This window comes from Platichthys flesus, chromosome 17 (assembly GCF_949316205.1).
Source record: "Platichthys flesus chromosome 17, fPlaFle2.1, whole genome shotgun sequence".
NCBI classification, from domain to species: domain Eukaryota; kingdom Metazoa; phylum Chordata; class Actinopteri; order Pleuronectiformes; family Pleuronectidae; genus Platichthys; species Platichthys flesus.
Genome location: NC_084961.1, coordinates 8,485,840 through 8,500,623, shown reverse-complemented (window position 1 = coordinate 8,500,623; position 14,784 = coordinate 8,485,840). Strand labels below are relative to the sequence as shown.

General features: G+C 41.7%; 1 protein-coding gene across 1 annotated transcript; it reads left to right on the top strand.

Annotated features, from left to right (window-relative positions):
• Positions 1-1,116: 1,116 nt before the first annotated feature.
• Positions 1,117-5,759, top strand: fam8a1a (family with sequence similarity 8 member A1a). The gene is made up of 6 exons (XM_062410386.1): positions 1,117-1,137; positions 1,264-1,740; positions 3,162-3,282; positions 3,441-3,564; positions 4,193-4,332; positions 4,674-5,759. The coding sequence occupies exons 2-6, from the start codon at positions 1,380-1,382 to the stop codon at positions 4,816-4,818; spliced, it is 891 nt and encodes a 296-aa protein (XP_062266370.1). The 5' UTR covers positions 1,117-1,137; positions 1,264-1,379; the 3' UTR covers positions 4,819-5,759.
• The last annotated feature ends 9,025 nt before the right edge of the window (positions 5,760-14,784 follow it).

Genomic DNA, 14,784 nt, shown 5'->3' with positions numbered 1-14,784 from the left:
TGAGGAGCATTTTAAGCATAGACCCTTTTGAGGACATTTTTGGAAAGTGAGGCCATTGTGGCCAGTTCTCACTTCTTCAAAGGGCTGTTTGAGGGTGAAGACTTGGTTTAAGGGTTAGGGTTAGAATTAGAATTAGGTTTAGGTTAGGCAATTATTTTGGAAGGTTATGGTTAGGGAAAGCAGCTAGGGAATGCATTATGCCGGTGAGTGTCCTCAGAGAGAGAGAGAGAGAGAGAGAGAGAGAGAGAGAGAAAGAGAGAGAGAGAGAGAGAGAGAGAGAGAGAGAGAGAGAGAGAGAGAGAGAGCTTTTTATCAGCTGACCGATCAGCAGGTCTTTTGAATCAAAGCCACTTCCACAAGAGCACAGTTTTGAGTTTTTGACCCCACATGACCTTTGTGGCAGACAATTGTCAGCAAACTCAGATGTTTGAGATTCCTAAAGGCTGCCAACCAAAACTTTCATCTCAGCCCCTGGATGTATGTGTTCATCACATGGTCAAAAATTCTTGACAGAAAAATCCAAAGTATCATTTTATGTTAAAGTCAAAACACAGCCAGTGTAAAGAGGATAAAAGTTTAACATAATAACAAATACAGTGTGGATTAGTTAGAACAATATGTGGACATTATTCTGCAGTTTGTGTTTTATGTTTTCAATCTGACTCAATAGGCCTCTGCTGCCCTCTTGTGGTGTAATTAAAAGGTTGTAGTATTTCAGTTTGGGGGGCATGGGTGAAGAGTTATTTACTGTAGTATATATAAATAAATAAATATGTGAGTAAGTAGTCACGCAATGAAAAAAATGAAATGTGATTGTGTTGTGGTATTGTGTGTGTAAAACCTTCTTATTTTCAGACTTTTAAAAAGGATATTTAATTTTATTCCAATGGATTGCATCACTGTCATATTTAAAATGACCAACAAGATATCTAACTCAACACAAATAGTTACTAGTCTCTATTTTTTCACTTGCTTGTTTGTTATTATGTCCATGACATCAAATCCCTTTTCATATTTGTGGTGCAGTATTACTTGTAAGCCTGATGAGGGCGCTCTTACTGAACATAAGGAGAAATACAGAGGCGGCTCCTTTAAATGGGCTCATACCATTAATGGCGGAAGAGGGGTGGTGGTAATGTAAGTGTTTCAACAACATGTTGGCTTTATCTTCGGATACCTGCTGCACATAGGAGAATATGCGATGTATTAATATCTGACACGTTACACACATTATGTTAACGTGGAAACAAACACATGTGTTAGTGTTGTGCTTGTGAGCAGCGGGGATCTGAGGAGTAGAGGAGCAGAGGAGCGGAGGGGGATTAACAGAAGAAGAAACTCTCATGTCAAACAGCCCGAGTCGGTGAAGAGGCGCAGACATGTCGGCTCACAGCCGAGCTAACGGCCCCGGACCCGGCGGCAAACCGCCGCAGCCCACGGTGACAGCGGAATACTGCGCTCAGCTGCAGCAGTGGATGTGGGGCTACTACTGGAGCTACACCGGCTGGCAGAGCTGGCTCTCCCTGTCCGCCCTCTCCTTCCCCCCGCCGCCAGGGACCAGCGCCCGGACACCGGCTGCCGGTGGTGGTGTAGGTGTTGCACCGTGGCTCAACTGGAACCCTTATCTCCCCGGCCTCCCCCCGCCCCCGGGGTCCTTCCCTCATCCCGGGGGTGCACACATCCAGCACAGCGCACCCCCTGAACCCCGGGCAGCCCAGGAGCACGACCCCCCTCTGGCAGGTGAGTCAATGCTGCGGTCCAGGGGTCCCCCACAGCCCCTGACCCCCTGACCCCAGGGACTCCAGACCCTTGTATCACAAGATATTGAGTCGAAAATAATAATAACAACAACAATAATAATCAGCACATGCTCCACTGTTTCCTTTGTTGCTATAAATCCACCTTCATACAACAGATGCTGTCACTTATTTGATAACATTCATTTGGAACAACTTGTGCAAAAGACATTCACAGACATGTTCAAGTTACAAGGGAGTAAAATGAGGGTTAATAAGAATAAATAATAAAGTGACAATGACAATAAAAACAGTTGAGAAAGTGGATCAGAAGATCAGCCACTAAGAAGGCGAGGATCTAAGAAGAAGAAGAAACAACTTTGAGAAGGAATTTGGAGATTTCACTAGCAGGTAAACACAAAGACTTCTTAGAGACAACAAGGACAATCTCATATAACATCCTCATTGTATATAAACATGAAATATACATCTCAGAAAACAAGGAAGTCTCACAACATGTTCAGGAGACCAAGAACTTGCATCTCTTTTGTTTTACGCCTGTGACCTCAGAACAGTTTTTAGCAGATGATGTTCACAAAGTATTCTTTGGGATCCGCTGCATGTTGCAGACAATGTTCTGCCTCATCCTCCACTGCTGTGCTAGGGTTATTGTGTCTAAGCTCGGTCATGGGTCTGTTAGGAAGCAGGCTTAAGTGAGGAAACAAGCTTATATGCTTAGAGTCGGTGTAAGAGCTCTCTGAAGCTTTGTTAGCTCTGATCAGACCTATTGTACCTGGTCAGTGATTCAAGTTTATACATTAAGTTAAGGCAGAATTATAAACTGTATTCATTTAGCACCTTTCAGCCAAGCTCCAAGTTCAAAATGAATAATTGAAGGCAAACAATTGGAAGCAATTCAAAAGCAATTTGAAGATCAATCAGGAACTTTGCACAAATACAGCAATAAAAAAATTGGTATTGATACTGGTAGTAAGATAGTAAGGCAGAAGAAAGCACACCTATAGAAATGTGTCTTTAAGGAGTTTGCCAGATGGATCTTGTCCTTGTCCTGAGCCGGGACTGGGGAAAGCTGAGCAGGGCCTCAGGTTCTGACCGGGAGAATGGTGTCAAAAGATCTGTACTTAGGTGCAAGTGCTGAATGGGGCCTTTAAACGTCAGCTATAAAATCTTAAAATCAATTCTAAAATGTACTGGGAGCTAATAAAGAGCAGCTAAAGAGTAATATGCTCTCTTTTAGCAGAGGGAGTCTGGTTGCTGTGTTTCGGTTGATCAGTAGTTTATGTCGACTCTGTTGCTTAAGGCAATTGAAGAAATATCTGCAGTGATCCAAACAAGAGGAAACGAATGATCATCTCTGAGTTTCTTCTGGAATAAAAAAAACAATCTTGATCGTTTGCTCGACAGGACGGGAGTACACCATCCCCTCTCCTCTGCAGAGGTTCCTGGCAGAGACGGTGGACTTCTTCATCCTGTTCTGTGTGAAGGCCACCATCGTGCTGTGGATCATGCACCTGAGTGGGATGAAGTGAGTGAGTGAGGCTCGGGCAAACAGAGCAGATGGAATGATGGTGACAGTTGCTGTGACCACGTGATTTGAAATATTCCTCAAGTTTTTCAAGTTGCATATTCTCTCTCTCTCTCTCCCTCTCTCGCTCTCTTGCTCTCTTTCCCTCCTTTTTAAAGGGACATCACCGTACTGATCACCCAGTTCATCGTGGAGGAGATCGACGAGAACACGTCCATGGAGGACCTGCAGAAGATGATGGCTGTGGCTCTGGTCTACAGGGTGTTGGTGTGCTTCTACGAGGTGGGTCACACTTTAATGACTGGGTGTATAAAATAACACATATATTATAGAGATATGTGCAGAATTGATCTCATATGATCACATATGATTCTCAAATGACAGGAAATAATCAATCTTATTTGATTAATTAAACATTATTAAGTTGTAAGGAACAGGACTGAACAACTGTCCTAAAAGCAGTTGAAATAAATGTAGTTCAGGAGGTGTCAATCAGAAGGTTGGTAGTTTGATTCCCTCCACTCAAAGAGTAAGAAACACAGTTTGTCCCTCACGCCGGGATCGAGCCGCCTTGTTGCCACGTGCTCTCGTGAAAAGAGACGAGTCATTTCCTCTACAACACAACATTGTTTCCCAGGACACTGATGCAACGCTGCATTCACAGTTGCCTGAGATGAAGTCATGCATCATGTCTCCTGTTTGGCTCCTGAGTCAGTGGCTGGTTTTCCCAGGTGGGAACCAGTACTGGGACATTCGGGCACCTCCGCTCAGACCAATGACATCACGCTGTAAACCTGAAAAATGAATTCCATCCTTTTCTAACTGCTGTGTTGTAAAGAACTTTTTAAAGAAGACATTGTCTGGCGTCTCCTTGGTTGTTGTTTGATTCCCGTCCTTGTTGTCCAATCAGACGATCTGTATTTGGGGAGCCGGTGGTGCCACTCCGGGGAAGTTCCTGCTCGGCCTGCGGGTTGTGACGTGCGACACATCCACTCTGGTGCGACCCAACCGAGTCTTCGTCGTCCCGGCGTCTAACGTCTCGCTCTCTGCGTGAGTGATTACATTCTGAATAAGCTCCTGTTTAATGCCATTCACTTTAATGTCATATAATTGCTCAGTGTTTAGATGCAGCTACTGCGAGTGTAACTTTTAATAATACGCTTTACTTGATATTATTAACATATCTTTTAATACCTGCTTATACTGCTGCAGTACAGTTTAAATCCTTGTGAAATCATCCTGATCTTTACTAAAATACATTTCTGGACAAGCAATATTTCTGTAGTGAAAGGTGTATATTATGTACACCTTTCCTATGCCCTTATACCTTTATTATGTCCTTATCTTATCCTGTTTGTTTTGTCTCGTCTCTTGTGTCATGATGTTCTCAGATCTACGGTGCGGGCGTTGAACAAGAACTTCTCCATCGCCTTCCTCTTTCCGGTCTTCATCACCCTCCTCTTCTTCCAGCACAACAGGACTGTGTACGACATCGTGGCCGGCACCATAGTCGTGCAGAGACGAGGCGGCAGATAGCCTCTCCTTCGGCAGCGGACTCTATTGGGGTAATGATAAAGTGCGATGGCCCTGAAAATGCAATCAATCAGTCACCAACGGCACCAACGGCAGGAAAAGAGATTGGCCCATTTCTGCAATAGATCAAACATGGACATGAGTGCCCTTAAAATGGGGGGGGGGGGGGGGGGCATGCTGATGGAACTAAAAAGAAAATCCATACTGACTTCTTTTGTTGTAAGGTATTCATTTAGCTACAAAGAAAGTATTGTGACTTTTAATGATGTTAATATAGGTGTAGGAGAAATTGCTGTCCAATGTTTCCAGAAAATCCTGTGACTCATGACATTTGAATTAGTTTGTGTAATTTTATTTTATATTATTTTTCCAAAATAGCTCATCTGTGTATGATTTTAAACCTTTGGTGACACCTAGTGGCTGCACCGAAAACTACTCCCGAGATGCCTGTTAATATTCATAGTGATAATTTTATTTTTCTACAGAGGGAAACTAATAATACTTAAAGATTGATTAAACATCAGGAGGTTGTGAATCTCTTCAAACTATAATCAGCCAATATAACCCTAAAGTAACATTTTTATATATATATATATATACACAACTTAAAAAGCTGCAGATGAATGAAACTTCATGCACGAACTTGTTTGCTTTGCTTATGGTTTTTATGTTTGTGAATGTGATTATTATTTTATTGTTCCCAGGCTTATTTGTGTCAGTGGATTTTTTGATGAAGCACTGTTTAGATGTATCTGCTGAAAAGCGACAATAACTCAACAAAACGAGGCGCTGTTTGTCTCGGCTGCATCGCTGAAATAATGATTGTCCACATGGATGTTATTGTATTGGTCTGGTATTGTCCACATACTACTGCATCATACAAACTGATGCCGATGTTGATGTATAGTTAATATCTTCACAATTAAAAACACATTTGAAAATGATCATAGTGCAGTCAATCAATAAGTACTGTATGACTTTACAATATCACACCTGTATAAACAACAGGAATGAGGGGTGACTGTTTAATTAACAGTAAATATAATTGACAGAGGATTTTCAGAATGAATTAAGAAAACCAATTCTCTTTGTGTCATGCCTGAGAATGTGGTTGAGTCAGCAGCTGTACAGTAAATATGCAGAATTAAGTAAGGATGAGTCTTAACTGAAAGAGCTGTGAAGATAATCATGTGTCATGAGACACCAAGCATGTTGTGTTTAAACTGAAGATAATCTAATTATGTATAATGCCGGTTGTTGACACTGATTTTATTACTTGTGTGTTTTTTTTTGTAAATTCCCCTAAATCGCATTTTCATCTTTATGATAATTTCATCCAGAGTCTTTATTTTGTCATCTTTTAACTTTTCCCTCCACTTACTACAACACTTGTTGCCACATGGGGGCGACAGTAGTCAGCACAGATTAATTTGTAGTCTAAATCCAGTGAGAGGAAATAGACTCTAGTTACTTGATGTTGACATTTTTATGAAGATATTTGTTCTCATAATCTTAATGGAATGCTGAAAAGCATGTATCTTTTTAAGTGACCAGATTTATTATAGATAATTAAAGTAAGGTAAGAACACAAGCTGTCTTCCTGTCGTTGCACACTATCCCAGCTCCTGTATTTTTCCTCTCTCTTCAGATGTACCCTGCCCAGCTAATGATGTGGACACACATCACACACGTACACACTTTTCGTGACACACTTCCCTTTTTAATCCGCAGATAATATTATCTTTGCTGCGTGATACCTGAGGCCGCCTTTTTTTTTTTTGTCAGCTGACGTCTGCAAACTCCCGACTGGAGCAGAGATATCAGTGTGTGAGGAATCATTAGGCCACAGGTCACACCAGGCAATGTTTTACTAGGAGATAAAAAAAAGAGAGACTGCAGCTGTTTACAAAGCCTGTAACTGGTGAGAAAAAACGGTTTCTTTCACACAGGGTTGTTATGTTCTCGGTCAGGTGCAGATAATGAGTATTTTACGATCATGTGTGAGTGTGTAAATTTAAATATATATATCCCAAGAGCCAGTATTGAGCTGTGAGATCAAAGTAAACGCAGTTCTTTAGTTCAATATACTTTGGCTTCCTTTTTTTGCTGTTGAAAGCTTTTTCCAGCTTTTAAACTATTAAATCTGTATTTCTCAGTCACATCAGATATTTATCACCGGCGATAAAGTTGAAAAAAATCCACATCCTCAGTTTTTTCTTATTTAGAGTCTTTACACTCAAGTTGTGAGATCAGATATTATTTTTGGACCAAAACAAATCACCAACTGTCAGCAGACCTAACTAGTTGCTGATTCACAAGAATGTGATGTCATGTGATGAAAAAATAAAATCTCTTGTGAAATAATGGGAAATTATTTGACCGTTGGCTAAAAAAGGTGAGTTGACGCAATAAGTGCATTTACTTTGTTACTTTAGTACTTTTTACGTGTATCTGCACTTTGTTGAAGTAGAGTTATTTTCAGAATACTACTTGTATCAGCAAATATCTGTACTTTCTTATCGATGGATCACTAACGAGAGGAGATTTGATGCACTGATCCAATCCGAGCGAGCAGTATTAGATGATGAGGTCACCACTGAGCTGATTTTAAGTGATGTGTTGTTTTTATGCATATTATTGTGCAGTTTACAGCTATTTTTCCTCATGCTGCTACAATGTCTGAGCCTATTTGAGCTCTGCAGTGATAGTACAGTTTCAAGGTCTTGTGTGTGTGTGTCCGTGTGAGAGAGAGAGATTCGCCTGTAACTCATAACTAAACTACCTGATTGGATAAGATACAAAAATTAACAATCTACAGGAAGTCCAGTTATTGATAATTCAGCTCATCTAGATCTTATTGTATTGATGAAGCAAACCCCAATAAATTACCTTTTTGTTCTTCTGATTAATTTAATTTAATCCCACATAATCAACAAATATTTAAAATGGCAGACAAGATGCGTTCACCAGAGACGGTTCATTTATGTAACATGATTTCATTTTTTGTGATTTCCAGTGCTAAATCGCTGCCGAGTTGAATTTTGAAGTGCTGCGTTCATGTTAAAATTAGCCTGGGGCGTATCTTGTCTCAGGGTCCCAGTAGGAAGTGCGTTTGCTCGGCTCTTCTCAGAATGGCGAGGTTTTTAAATAGCAACCATTAATCCTTATGAATTGGTAATCATCAGCGGCCTCATGCCAACTTTCTCAATCCAACACGCGCACAAAACACAAATCACAGCCAATAATCAGGGCTTTTGATGAGTCAACATGTTTCTACATTCATTTCTGCCTATGCATCAGTAGATCAACTTGCACCCAAATGTGGCCTAATGCATGAACCTATGTAAATGCACTGCCTGAATTATAAATGTAACATCTCATATAAATTTTAAGCTTGTAGAACTTAGATATAAGTATTAAAGTCCTTGAAGGGGCTGTGAGGGAGTGAGAAAATGAGCTTTCTGTTGTATAATCTCTGTGCATGGGGGAAAAAAGAGAAAAAATAAACCCAACATTTTGTCAGCCATTGTGCGCGATTTTAAAAAGTTCATCACAGCATTTTGTCCTTCAGTGGCAAGTGTTTTTTTTTTTTTAAACGCTGGGAGTCATGAGTTGTTCTCTGTGCCGGGGAGCTGAGAGAAGCTTAGCAATAATTACGCCTCAAGTGGCTCTAATACAAATATCACAGGGAGCCGGAGTGGCAGAGAGAAAGCTACAGAAAGTGTGAGACACAGAGAGAGGGATTAAGAGAGAGAATGAGAGAGACAAAAAGCCCAAAAGGAAGGGAAGGTTTGGAAACGGGAGTTCAAAATCAGTAAGGAGGGAGTGTGCAAAAGATGGGAAGAGAATTTGAAGGGAAAAGGGAGGAGGAGGAGAGAGAATGAGAGAGAGAGAGTGAGTGTAAGCGGCTGAGGGACACCATGCTTGGAAATTCTCTCTGATCTTTGAGCCGTGGGACCAGAGGCGATGGAATACCCCGCAGAACTCCATTAAAATTCAACCAGCCACACTAAAGCGCTCACTTATTATACAAGAAATGCACTGCACAGCTCAGCTCTCTGTGTTGGCTCTCTGTCGCATGTACTCACAGTGCATGAACACGCATGCAGAAGGCAAACACACACACACACGCACACACACACACACGCACACACACCATAGCCAACGTTTTCATTACTGGGAGACAGACAGAGACACTTGAGGATGTCGGTTGCAATTCTTGTGAACTGAACTCAAGCAAAGAACATGACATTTGCAAAAACATCCGGAGCTTTGAAGGAAAGTTGTTCTACAAAATGATACATGTGTTGCTTTATGCCTCCTCTTTGAGTCTCTCAGTGGATTTGCATTGGCAGAGCGGCTTGTGATAGTCTGAACCAACTTCAGATGTTTACTTCACTGAAACCGTTTCAAATGGAAAACATTGGCAGTTTCGGGACATAGACATATCCTAGCCACCATAAAAATGGACACCACATTTAATATACTTTTGTCCAATTTTGCCAGTTTGTGAATAATCAACATTTCTGCTGATTCACTATTATTTTACTTCTATAGCACCAAATCATCACATGCATTATCTCAAGGCACTTTATATCACATGGTCGAGAAATCGTATCTCCCTCCCAGACCCGAACTGTCAGCTGGTTTCACAGGAGAAGAACCTGACTGCTGGAGGCTCAATCTCCCATTCTCCATCCTCTTAGAGATTCTGTGAACCACAAGGAAGCCCACGAACAGATCTATGGGGATACATGCAGACTAAAAGCTCTTCAAGATACTTTGGAGCTTGTTCTTAAAAGTCTTAGTATAAGGACAGGTGTTTTTTTTTCTCTTGTTCAGACAGCCAATGCAGAGGAAGCTTTAAGCTTTTTCTACTTCTTATCAGTACTTGCACTGCAGAATATTGTATCAGCTGGAGGATTTTCACAGACTCATTGGGGGCATCCTTATAATAAAGAGATATTATATTGCATAAAGGAAGCATATATAATGTGAAAAGTATCAGTCCCAGCACAGAGCCTTGTGGAACTCCATGACTAACTTTAATGTGCATGGAAGAGTCATTGTGAACTTGAACAAACTAAAATCTATCAGATCAAAACGACGTAAAGCAGAATATTGTTTTGTATTAAGATAAAGGCTGCTGTTTGACACTTAAGCACTGACATCTTATCATCTTGATAACTTAATACCGTAAATATGTTAGCAAACAGTTATCTTAGTACAGACAGACACAAAGCAACAATTTCATTTATTTGAAGTCATCTCTTAGGAAAACTGTCAAGTCCTGGGGGAATAATCTGTGTCCCTACCTCAGACAAGTAGACAAACACACACCACGAGAGAGAGAGTTACACAATGTGATCCACCTCCGACAATTCTGTCACAACTGGTCTTTTCCACTGACTCAGCAGACTGATATTTTCATCACTCCACCCTCAGATACCTCACAGAAACACCTTCCAGGCCTTTGAACGCTCTCAAACACTGCATGGTTTCAGCAGCAGGTCGTTGTGCTTGAACTCGTGACTCTGCTGCGTCTGCATGACTCTTTGCAAATCATGTGGATCATGTGAAGTAATAAAGAAACCCTTAGAGTGTATGTGCTTGAAAGGCTCAGCTTACTTCCACCCACGGCCTAGGGGCATGGCTGCAGCAGGCTTGACTGCAGGTCCACTCTCTAATGAAGGTGTATGAGGAAGAATGAATCTAGGGATTTGGGAGGAAAAAGAGAAAATTGTAAATAGTAAAATGTCAGAGGAGGTAGAGTGTGGGAAAGAGAGCAAATACAACATAACAATGAGTGTGAGTAAATGTTATAACACATACGTAACCTCTAATGTGGAGCATTACATTACACTCCATGAACACACAGTTGCGTTTGTCCAGAAAAAAACAGGCATTCTCCCTTTTGCCCAGTAGAGGGCGTCCTCCTTGAGTTTACAGTCTTGTGTCTTCAGTCCACGTAGCAGGCTCCTCATTGGTTCTCAGCAGCCTCCTTGCCTGGCCGCTCGGCCAATCAGCGAGCCTCTGGGCCACAAACATCTGAAGTAGTAATAATGTGGAATGTGCTGGCTCGGCATGAGCTGTCAGCCAGAGCATGTAGTACTACACTATAAACGGATGGAGGGAGGAGAGACTAGAGAGGAGGAGGAGGAGGAAGTGGCAAGCAGCTGACGACAGAGCAGTAGTCTCATTGTGCAGTGGGATAATGCCAGTGTGTGTGTATGTGTGTATGTGAATGTGTGTGTGCGTGTGTGTGTGTGTCTGTGTGTACAAATCAGCTGCTCTGCATTGCCCAACATCCACGAGCGCCCCACCCTCTGCCTCACCCTCTTGAGAGTTCACACTCACACAAACACATCACATCATTTCGCCTCACGTGCACACCCTTACACAACTTAAGCTCATGCTACGTGAACAATAACACCAAACCTTCAGTGTCACTCTTTAAATAAACACAAAGAGTCAACTCCTCAGAGAGTTTATTGTTCTTACGTCCAAAGACAAATCCCTCAGGGCCTCTCAGAGGATGTCAGTGTGTGTGTGCATGTGTGGTCATCATCAACATACTGAACATACAGTACAGAGTCGTGAATTTAATCCCTCGCCCGACAATGACTGTGGAGCGTGTGCGTCATCTGTGAGGCTGCATGGACGCTCGGCAGCAGGTTGTGTTTTTACGAACAGAAGTTTTTTACGATCCAGGCCACAACAGCCAGCAGTGAACCCAGGATTAGTGGCTCTTCCCTGGGGCCTCAGCAGACCCACCACATGCCCCCCCCCCCCCCCCCCTGGTGGAGGTATGTACTGTATATGCCAGGGGTCCCACAGACTGTCAGAGCTAAAAAAGAAATGTGTAGGCGCACTGTATGTCCTTAAGTGTAGATGGGCATGTCTGTTTAGGCAGACGATGAATGCATATGATTGGATGTTTTTATTGAATGGCTTGAAAAGTAGAGGGACCTACAGAGGACCTGAATGGAAGGTTAGAAAGTGGGAATACAAATCCATTACACTCAATGGTGATGTGTACAAAGCTGTTGTTTGTCCTACAAAACGGGATATTTAATCATCCAATTTTGTTCATATCCACCATGTTGGCATAAGTTGCAGAAAAACTAACTTTATAATGTGCAGGACTGAACTCTCCTCCATACATATTTGATGATAGTGAAGTACAGTATGTACAGTGAGCATGTAGAGTGGGTTTTAATGTCCATACGTTTGTGTGTGTGTGTGTGTGTGTGTTTGTGTGTGTGTGTCTGTGTGTGTGTGTGTGGTGCATCTGAGAAATCCTATCCCAGATGGCAGAGCGACAATCTGATGGGTCATAATCTGGCCTGCTGACTGACAACATGTGTTAATGCTCGGTCAGCTACTGGAGGTCTGCTATTTATAGCAGGGCAAGCACTCATGAACACAAGCACACACGGTCATATCACACGCATGAATATCCCTGCAGAAAGTGCACAGATCTAGAAATGATATTGTGATGTTCACAATTATTAGTTTCTTATATTAGCTTTATTAGTATCTTAGCTTTATTGATCTGTGTACAGAAGAGATGTACATGAAATGGTCTCACCATAAAGGTCAAAACTTAGATTCTGTAACATAGATTCTGGTTTTTAGATCCTGAATAAGCAGTTGTATGGATGCAGGTTTTTTAAGGTTTTTTGAGTTGTAGTTTCACCTCTTTACTCGGATGGCAGCATATCTGAACCATAGACTGATGGTAAAGATGGACAACATGACTGAATCCAAAACATCTCAATCGCCACCTAGTGACTGGCTGCAGTGTAAGTTATGAAACCACCTCCACCATGTTCAGGGATGGGACATGGACCAAACTAAAAAGTCAAAGTACATGTCAGGTACATTCTTCTCAAAGATAGTTTCGGTCGTTTTAGATAGTTCTTATCACGCAGATGTTTGTCCAAGTCTTCATTTGCCCATTAGTTTGTTTTTTTATGTGTCAAATGCTTGCTATGCCCATCCTGTTGCAACAGCAGACACACATACCATTCATTTCCTGTAGGACATAGAAAGCAAACTTCACATTCTATGAATAAATCATTTCATAATCAGCTGCTGTCGGAAATGTGTCTTTGTTCCGCTTGTGTTCTAGGTAGAACTTTTCGGAGTGTTGAGTGCATATTTCTGGGAACCAGGAAACCCCTAGTTTTCCACTGTAAATGAGCTGTGCATTCTGTCCACACACATACGCATACACAGACACACATACAAACTCACACAAAGAAAAGAGACCATGAGTTGCAGTATATGACTCAGATACACACACTTTGGAGAGGGGGGTGATTGTAAGCTTGTGTCGCACTCTGGGGGCATTTATAGGACAAAGTGTTCCCTGTATTTTATGCTGCCTAAACAGCTTTATATTGAATACAGCCCGCTGTGGATACTGAGCCAGCTAATGATCCATGGTCAGGCCTGAGTTATGTTATGCTATTCCAGCTAATATACTTAAAAGAATCTGCATAATTGAAAGTCCAGGGTACTGAGAATTGAAAGAGGAAGTGAACTATAAATAGAGACTAAGGGTTGTTTGAATAGGGAGGAGAGAGCCGAGTGAAAACACTGCAGGCCTTGCAATAAAACTAGGCAGCTTTTATTTGAATCAAAATATTCTGAAACTCTTTTCACTGTATTTCTTTGCATTAATATTCTACAGGCGCAGGATGTGCAATCATCTCTATGTCCCTATCTGATGAGTTCATCTATAGTTTATAACATTAATCCGTTCATTTTAGAGTTCAAACATTGACGTGCTCTCCCTGTTGACAACACGTTTGAGGGTGACCATCAGCTGATGTGAACATCAGGAGGTTGCAGAGGAAGCCTGCCAACAGAAGCTACGCTTGTCTAACTTGATTTCAGATGAAAATGAGAGGCTGAGCAGCAGTGTGACGTCGATAGAGTGAACACACGATGAGGCGGTGAGGTGTTGAGGCACACAGTCAACAATCACATGCAAGTTGTGGAGCATGACATGGGCCAAAATGATGAATATACACACATCTGTGCAGTGGCTTTCTGCCTTTTTAAAGATAAACCGCTGCTTCATTTAGTCTTTATGATGTAAGTGATTTTTCCCAAACCTCAAAAACCTTAATTCACAGGCAGACACTGCCTCATTTACAGTAATAATTGAATCCATTGTACCCCCCACGCAGAGACAACACTTAATCCCACATAATCACATGCAAACATTAAGGTTTGACTCTCGTCCAGTGTAAAGAACGTGTAACACACTCAGCAACTTCGAACTGGGAGTCTCTCAATTAGAGAGCTTTTCTCCACTTACGCGAGCACGCAAGAAGAAGCACAGTGATAAAGATTAATCGATGATGTTGAAGAGTTTTCAGGCCTCTTGTGGCGTGTGTGTGTGGGAAGCAGGGGACTGGGGGGGAGCTTGGTGTTGATAACTACTTTATTGATTCAAGTTTTTAGAAAAAAAGGCTTTTAAAATCGAGTATCCTTCTACACGTCCGATTTGTTTGAAGATGGCGCGCTCTTCGGTCAAATAACTTTAGTGGCAGAATCAAAGGATGAGTGAGATTACAGATAGAGATGCAGTGACCGAAGTCTAAATATTGAACTAGAACGACACTCATTAGAGCGCATGCCTCCACCAAGCCTCAACAGTCCCCTTAAATTCAATCAAGCTGCACCGCTAGCAGACGATTGCAGTTCCTTAAACAGGCCTGATTTATTTATCAGTGAAAACGTCAAAAACAACTACTCACAATGTTAAAGAGAGTGAAAACAGATTCCTGTATCTGCCCCCTCATCCGGATCCGCAACAAAATAATAAGACATGCAAAGATACAAATACAGATGAAAACATAACCCCCTTGGCGAATGTTACTGCATGGTTCATACTCAGATAGGGAGAAGTAGCAAATCACTTTTACCTGCACAGACTAGAGTGAAATGACTGTG